General features: G+C 32.6%; 1 protein-coding gene across 2 annotated transcripts in view; it reads left to right on the forward strand.

The window, feature by feature from the left end:
• The first annotated feature begins 311 nt into the window (after positions 1–311).
• The window catches only part of LOC111701944 (estradiol 17-beta-dehydrogenase 8), a 12,354-nt gene continuing 3,986 nt past the window's right edge, over positions 312–8,679 (forward strand). Inside the window, exons 1-8 of one of the 2 annotated variants that reach the window (XM_023473424.1) lie at positions 312–403; positions 1,336–1,388; positions 2,773–2,874; positions 5,465–5,560; positions 6,415–6,457; positions 6,916–6,981; positions 8,102–8,181; positions 8,444–8,524. In XM_023473424.1, the coding sequence (XP_023329192.1) occupies positions 329–403; positions 1,336–1,388; positions 2,773–2,874; positions 5,465–5,560; positions 6,415–6,457; positions 6,916–6,981; positions 8,102–8,181; positions 8,444–8,524 (596 nt within the window). In that variant the 5' untranslated portion in view covers positions 312–328. The remainder of the gene's footprint in view (positions 404–1,335; positions 1,389–2,772; positions 2,875–5,464; positions 5,561–6,414; positions 6,458–6,915; positions 6,982–8,101; positions 8,182–8,443; positions 8,525–8,679) is intronic. The other variant, XM_023473426.1, reaches the window with a different exon arrangement.

The raw sequence follows: 8,679 nt of genomic DNA on the forward strand, positions 1-8,679 counted from the left end.
GTTATTTTTTTGGTGGTTATAATTTTGGTTGTTTTATTTTTAGAGTTGTAAAAAGACATTCAAAACTATTTAGCAACTGTCATGTTTCGTGGGATAAAGTGATATTATACCCACAGAGTGGAGAATATTATGTAGAGAGAAATGTTGTCAAAATATAATGTGAAAGCCCCATTTTGTTGTAATGGTTAACTTATTTCAAGCGTAATACTTTACGCATTTCTGCTCTAACCTCTTTTTGCCTTTTGTGCTTGGAACTTAGAACAACAGTTGAATTTTACACTGACAGTTACACCTTTAACATCTAACAATTTTCCAAAGAAAAGGCAAAATGGCGTCAGGTTTAACTTTAAAAGAACAACCAGGACTGGATGCGGAATTCACAAAGAATAGATTTAAAGACCAGGTATTTTAAATAGATACATTTGAGCTGAAGACTTTAGAATTGTGGAAATTTAGATCAATGATTGCTCTTCTCATAATTGGTTAATCTGCAAATTGATATTATCTTTATATTTATAGTCAAGAAAGTGTCCATAGTTTTACCAATCAGAGTGTTGTTTGCATAAACCGAACAACCAATCAGAAGCTTGGAATTTTGCGCATAATCAATGATTGAGCTCTCATTGGTCGGTACCAAGCAGGGATGTTCAAAATAGAGGATTAACAAGAAAACACGACGTTTCAACATAAAATTTACTACAAAGAGTGCATCCTGTCTCTCCTGTCTCAATTCTGAATATTTCAGTCATATTTAGATCTCTCATTCGAAATCCGTGAAAAATAGTAATTTTAACCGATTAGTGACGATAAGGTCAATTTTGACAAACAAGATTTTGAATTCAGAAAAAAAAACAAAAGAACACCCTGTAATTTAGTTTTGAATCTATAAAATTGTCATTTTTTTTACTAGAAAAAATTTGAAGATATTTTTGGAATCTTCTTTTAAAGATCTAAATAAATAAAACATGAAAAGTAAAGTTTTGAAGATAATTAAATAATTATGAATTACCGAAGTTTTTTAGATTTTCATGTTTTACAGGTCACCCTGTACAAAAAAAATTCAAAAATTTAATTGAATATCGTTTTTTCATGAGTACATACAATCAAGTTTTGTTATGAAAAGTTCCTTCTAAAACAACTTCACTAATAGTTAATGGTCTCGTCACTAATGGGTTAACCTTGATATTAAAATCTGAAATAAAAAGCCCAACAAAAAAGTTTGATTAAAAGCAAATACGAAAAAACTACGCTTATTGAATAAAAAGGTTTCTAATGTTACTGAACTTTAAACCAAAACCTCTGGTCTATCGAGACTATAACGTAATTTTGATGAAGGTTGTAGTTGTAACTGGGGGAGGAGGCGGTATCGGAGGAGCAATCGTGTACAGGTATCATAACACAGTGAGATCCATATAACTGGGGAATAGGAATACGACATTTAAGCATTCTTATGTGAATTCGATGAAATAATTTTACTTGTAGCTTGAAAAAAACTTTTTTAGTGAAATGGGTCTGTTTACAATTCCACAGTAAACTTGCTGTTTTTCATGTTTATTGGAATATTTAAACCATTACTTGAGTCTTACAGTCGTCAATTACCACAGTTTTATAGTATTCAGTTATAGTATTCATGTATACAAAATACTAAACTACAATTGTGTTCAGGTATTATAAGACGGTTAAATAATGTTCAGATATCATAATACAAAACTGCAATTGTATTCAGATATCATTATTTTTAAAACTGCAATCGTGTTCAGGTATCATAATACAAAACTACAATCGTGTTCAGGTATCATAATACAAACTACAATCGTGTTCACGCATCATGATACAAAACTACAATTGGTTTCAGGTATCATAATACAAACTACAATTGTTTTCAGGTATCATAATACAAAACTACAATCGTGTTCAGGTATCATAATACAAACTACAATCGTGTTCAGGCATCATGATACAAAACTACAATTGTTTTCAGGTATCTTAATACAAACTACAATTGTTTTCAGGTATCATAATACAAAACTACAATCGTGTCCAGGTATCATAATACAAACTACAATCGTATTCAGGCATCATGATACAAAACTACAATTGTGGTCAGGCATCATGATACAAAACCACAATCGTGTTCAGGTATCATGATACAAGACTGCAATCGTGTTCAGGTATCATAATACAAACTACAATCGTGTTCAGGTATCATAATACAAAACTACTATCGTGTTCAGGCATCATGATACAAAACTTCAATAGTGTTCAGGTATCATAATACAAAACTACAATCGTGTTCAGGTATCATAATACAAAACTACAATCGTGTTCAGATATCATGATACAAAACTACAATCGTGTTTACAGGTATCATGATACAAAACTACAATCATGTTCAGGTATCATGATACAAAACTACAATCGTGTTCAGATAACATGATACAAAACTACAATCGTGTTTGCAGGTATCATAATAAAAACTATGTGGATGTAAATTCTAGTTTATAGTACATGACAAGGGGAAATAGACTAATTTGAAACAGGAAAATTCTTTATTCAATTTGTTTTAGATTTCTCCAGGATGGAGCTAAAGTTTCTATTCTTGATTTAGATTTCTCCAGGATGGAGCTAAAGTTGCTATTCTTGATTTAGATTTCTCCAGGATGGAGCTAATGTTGCTTTTCTTGTTTTAGATTTCTCCAGGATGGAGCTAAAATTGCTATTCTTGTTTTTGATTTCTCCAGGATGGAGCTAAAGTTGCTATTCTTGATTTAGATTTCTCCAGGATGGAGCTAAAGTTGCTATCCTTGATTTAGATGAAAATAACGCCGACAGCAAACTAGCTGAAGTCGGAGATAATCTTGGAAAAAATGCCAGGTTTGATTTTTAAACAGGGCTTCCTTAATCAAATTGGATTATCTCAAAGCTTTCACGCCGAAATACGCACAGGATACTCGAAGCACTTAAAGGTGTTAAGTCTTTGCACAAACTCTGGTTTCATAATTCCAATATCTTTGCAACCCAATGGCGTACGACCTTAGATATTTAAAACTATGCATTATGTGAGATCAAATAATCTAAGTTTGAAAATTTAAGATTTACACAATCAGATTGTAATAAAGACTCAATTCCTTTGTACATTCTTACTTCTGCACATTATTTTTCTTCGCCGTCCCGCCTCAATAACTTTTTTCAAAACTTACTTTTTGTTCTGGCTTGATAATGTTCACACATGATCAATCGTCTTTTTATATATATGAGAAGCATATTTTAAATATTTTAAACATACTGATGGGGCCATCATAATCGTGTAAAGCCCTAGTTAACCATTTTGAGATTTAGTTGGGATTTTATACTTATGTCATCATAATCGTGTAAAGCTCTAGTTAACCATTTTGAGATTTAGTTGGGATTTTATACTTATGTCATCATAAGTGTGTAAAGCTCTAGTTAACCATGTTACTTCACTCTCAACTAAGCTTTCGTTGCGATCTGCAGTAATTTGCAGTACACTGACCGAAGATATAGTAAAATTTAGTGGAGAGTGACTTTATTCTACAGCAAGGACAAGCAAGAAAATGCCATTGTTTTAAACATAAAAGGAACTGGTTTAGATTAGTTAATGGCACTTGTTCACAAATATATTCCTGATTATTTGCTTTTTAGTTTCTCAATTTAATTTTCTGACTGATGTGATATTGTAGATATATCTATGATATTCAATAAAATATTTTTATGAGTAAAAATAAATAAATATACAAAGAAACTGGCTGAAGTGCCCGGCGTTACCCGTGCAATTTAAAACACTTAAAAAAATTGAATTTGTAAAAAAATAATTTTTGAAAGAAAAAATTTGAATTTGGAAAAAATCGAATTTTAGAAAATCGAAATTTGCTAGCATATGTTACCCTTAGGGTACTATGGGTTCCCTCATATGTATGAGCGAAGAGCTTTATTATATAAAGGGTGTAAAAAAAACCAAACACTTTACCCTTTTTTCTCTCACAGGCTTAAATATTATCCGATCACAATGAAATTAACATCACAATTTCTCTAGGATGTTAGGACTACATGGTTAAAAAATTATCGGATTTGGTCAACATTAATCTGAATAAATGCTCTTTTCTCTTGGGGATGAAACTAATCAACCTACCTGTAAAAAAAAGCATTAAGAATGCTGAAGGAGGTCCAGAACTTGCTTAAAAATGAAAACATCTATTTAAAGGTGTTCAATATAAGCCTAAAACTCTTAAAAGCTTTGTTAGTTTACAGTACTAGATTACTAGGGTGGAGCTAATATGACCAAACATCAATTTGGAGTATATACTGTAAACCAACATTTCCAGGGGAATGCAGAACCAGTTCCTTCACTTCTCCTTCAACAAGGAGAACAGGAGACCAAGGAGAACAAGGAGACCATTACTTTAAGCTGATGGGACAATATTTTATTGCAAGAAGGAATATACCTTATTCTACAGCTTTTCCTAATGTAAATCAACTCTAACATGGCACATGAGGGCTCAGCTTGCTCGCAGGACGAAACTTATGCTGTCAGCAATAGTTTAAATTAAAGTTTGGTTTATACCTGAAAATAACCACGAATTAAAATAATGTCCAGCCTATAATTGAAAATATTTGGGCCACGGCGAAAATGAAGGTAGCAAGGAAAAAATGTGAAAATCTCTATCATCTGAAACAGTGTGGCGATAATAGGAAATCCCAGTTGGGTAGGCTGATCAAATCCTTTCCCAAGAGATAAAGAGCATTTATTCAGAGCAGGGTTGACAAAATTCAATATTCTTTAACCATGTAGTCCTAACATCCTAGAAACACTGTTGTTGACGGATAACAGCAACACGCTAGACAAATCAGGATAATAGGCCGGTTAGGATTCTGGTGGGGGATGTTTATTATCCCCAGACAATTCTTTCCCGATAGGCCGCTCAAATACACACACAACAGAGTAACCCCGTCTCAGAAATTCGATAACAAAATCTTTATTTCCTAAAAAAATAACATAAATTATAGGTCATGGTTACTTGTACAATGTTATAATGAATGTTAATAGTAGAAAAAATCTTACGAATTATTTAAGTATGGTCGGGGGTGACTTATTTGTTGATCAGTATTGAAATACGTTTTTTTAACTTCTGAAAAATTACAGTTGAATATTTAACGAAATTCACTAATGCTTCCTATGAAAATATTTTGCTTAACTTTAATGATTTCACAACAACGAAAATATTTTAAGCTCCGTCGGAGGAGAACAAGGGAATTGCGGGCTGAAAGTTTGGTTTGGCTGTCTCCGACAGGAGATTCGAGTTGAAGACGACATTTTATAGGGGTTTTAAAATTAATGGTTAACAACTGTATTATATTATGATCGAATAATAAATAAGCTAGGGAGAGAAAAAAGTGTAAAGTGTTTTTTTTTTACACCCTTTAGATAAAAAAATATTGATTACAGGGTTTACAAGATTGATGTGTCCAAGAGAGAAGATTGTTTTGATGTAGTTGAAAAGATTGTTAATGATCTTGGTACTGTTTGTCACCTGGTCAACTGGTAAGAATTATACAGGGGGACCCAAAAATAATAAGACTTTAATTGAAGACACGGATCTCTGTGAATAAAACGTCCTGAAGTGGAAAATTGATTTGCGAATCTGAAAATCAAGCATTGATCTGAGATCTCGATCTTATGCATAACTTCGATATCCCTAGTGGTCATACCATGCACGGATATCCCGTAGTGGTCATACCATGCATTGGGATATTCCGTAGTGGTCATACAATGCATGGGGATATTCCGTAGTAGTCATTCCATTCAGGGATATCCCGTAGGGGTCATACCATGCAGGGATATCCCGTAGTGGTCATACCATACAGGGATAACTTTAATTCAAGAATCAAGCAATTATCCTTAAATATAAAAGAGCCACATTTGATATCGAGATCACTGATATCCATACAACTATGAAAGTTATTTATCAATTGTTTAGACCATGCAGCCTCGACTTTATATCGTCGCTTGAGCTTAGATTTTACCCCACCAAGTCACTTAATTTTTTTTGTAGCCCTGGGCATGTGCATTCTATAACTGCAACGCGCTTTTTTCTAGCTAAAGTTTGAAAGGAGTAATTGACAAAACATTCAAGCAATACTTTATACAAAAGTTATGACTTCTGAAGGTTCTTCGTCTTAATTTCAGTCCATTGATGATGGTTACTTATTAGATGATTTTTAACAAAAATTAACTTTTCTGTTTCCAACGATTTATGTAAAAATTTAAATTATGAATTTTTTTAAGACGATAAGATTTTTTTTCTGAGTGAAATAGGGAAAAAACTGCATTTTTATTTATTTTAAGTTGACCTATTTTTAATAACAATTCACCTGTATTTTTAATTGTTTCTTTAGTGTTGCGTATTTTGGTTCTGAAAGTCTGAACTCAACCTATAAGGTGATAATTTTCGATATATATATATATAAAGTAGTAATCTCTGGTTGTATGTTTGTATGTCCGATCATAACTTATGAACCCCTTGACCCATTTGCCTTAAATGTTGATTGGGGAACCCTGTAGAACCACGAAAACGTTTTAAGCTAAGTTTAAAAATTCTTATTTGATTAGGTTGATTATTATAGAGAAAACTTTGTTCCAAGGCTTAAAGCTGGGTTCCCAAGCTTATAAGATAATAAAATTTAAAAAAAGCCGTTAGAAATTATTAAATTATTCTCACTGTAAGGATTCTTTTGGTGTCCTGTTCCGTTTCATCTTATACAGCTGTGAACACTGTACATCATGCTGGAGCTGCCTAGAAGTCGGTTCGGTACTTTGTTGGCGTTGGGTAGGGGAGGGGTTGTAATGTAGATATTCCATAAATATTTTTACCCACAGTGTAAATTTCATTTAACCAGGATTGGGAGAGAACGTTTGCAGTGAACGTTATGGGAAACGCTTTTATGACTCAAGCTGTTGTTCAGGTAAAAATTATAAAACATTTGCCCCATCCCCCCTCTATCATTTCATAGCATCCGTTACCATAGGATCCTGCATGCGATTCGTCCGTAAAATAATAAAAAAGTTGTAGGCGATTATATCAATACAATGAAGACGATTTTTTAAAAAGTTTGGATCGTTAACAATTGCTTTTTTCAAATTAAAAATTTACAAGAAGCTTCTTTAATTGACAAAATTTCTTGACTTCTATGTTGATTTGTATCCATGCTGTTTAACAGGATGAAATAAATCAAAATTTGAACCGAAAGTCGTCTTCCTTGTATTGATTTAATCGCCTACCACTGTAGATCCAGGTCTGTCTTATTTCTTTAAAAGTAAGCTAATTTCTTTCACCAAAAAGAAATTTTAAAAATGTTCGTGTTTTGAGAGCAAATTTATTATAATGTTTTGGTTGATATTTTGTCATTTGGATTCGATTCCATGCGACTCGAACATTTTAAGAAGGGACCAAGTTACCTACAGGGAAAACAAATATTGAGGATCAGCAGGGTTGCCAACCCTAGTGTTTTCTTACATTTTAACGGACCAAGTTACCCACATGGAAATCAAATTTTAAGGATCAGCAGGGTTGCCAACCCTAGTGTTTTCTTACATTTTAACCGACCATGTTACCTATAAGGGAAACAAATGTTGCGGATTAGCAGGGTTGCCAACCCTAGTTTTTTCTTACATTTTAACGGACCAAGTTACCCACATGGAAAACAAATTTTAAGGATCAGCAGGGTTGCCAACCCTAGTGTTTTCTTACATTTTAACGGACCAAGTTACCCACATGGAAATCAAATATTAAGGATCAGCAGGGTTGCCAACCCTAGTGTTTTCTTACATTTGTGCGTGTTTTCTAGCACTGCTGGTTAAATTTTTTCCAAGGTTGCAATTCGGATATTTTTTTCGTGATTATCATAAAGCAAATTTGGTTATTTTTAAATGATTATCACAAAGCAAACCTGTATAAAATTTCTAACGTAAAAAGTTATTAAAGTATTATATGTGTTTTTAAACAATAAAAATGGAAATCTTTCTTATTCCAAGTGGTTTGCAACCCTAAGGATCAGATATTTCCTTGTAACTATTTTTGTTTAGTATATGAAAAACTCTGCTAGAAAGAATATGAGTATAACCCATATAAGTAGTATCTCTGCACATCAAGCTCAACCCAATAGGTAGCAAAATGATTTACAGATCAAAGAAGACATTCCTGGCCGTCCGTCAGACATTTTCTAACCAGTAAACAGAGAATTGGATTCTTTTAAAATGTCTTTCAATCATGAAATAATCTTTTTAAAGGTTTTTATCACTGTACTTTTCTTATATAACACTTTGGGATTTAACAATATCAAAAGTTAAAAATCCTCTCTGTTCTTCCAATATTCCAAAAAAATTCTGTAATAATTATTAATTTTGTTTTAATGAATTATTTACCAGGTGGACTTATGCAGCCTCTAAAGGGGCGATAAACATTCTGACGAAAACAATGGCGCTGGATCTTGCAAAATGGAAAATAAGGTGCATCAGTCTCGAGTTTAAGAATAGATAAAGAAGTCGCTAAAAATAAGTGGAATTGAAAAATGGCAAAAAATGTCTACCTCGTCTTCTGTTCTATGTTTGATAACTTATAATAATAATAATAATAATAATAATAATAATAATAATAATAATAA

This window comes from Eurytemora carolleeae, unplaced genomic scaffold, assembly GCF_000591075.1.
Source record: "Eurytemora carolleeae unplaced genomic scaffold, Eaff_2.0 scaffold289, whole genome shotgun sequence".
In the NCBI taxonomy this organism is placed as follows: Eukaryota; Metazoa; Arthropoda; class Copepoda; order Calanoida; family Temoridae; genus Eurytemora; species Eurytemora carolleeae.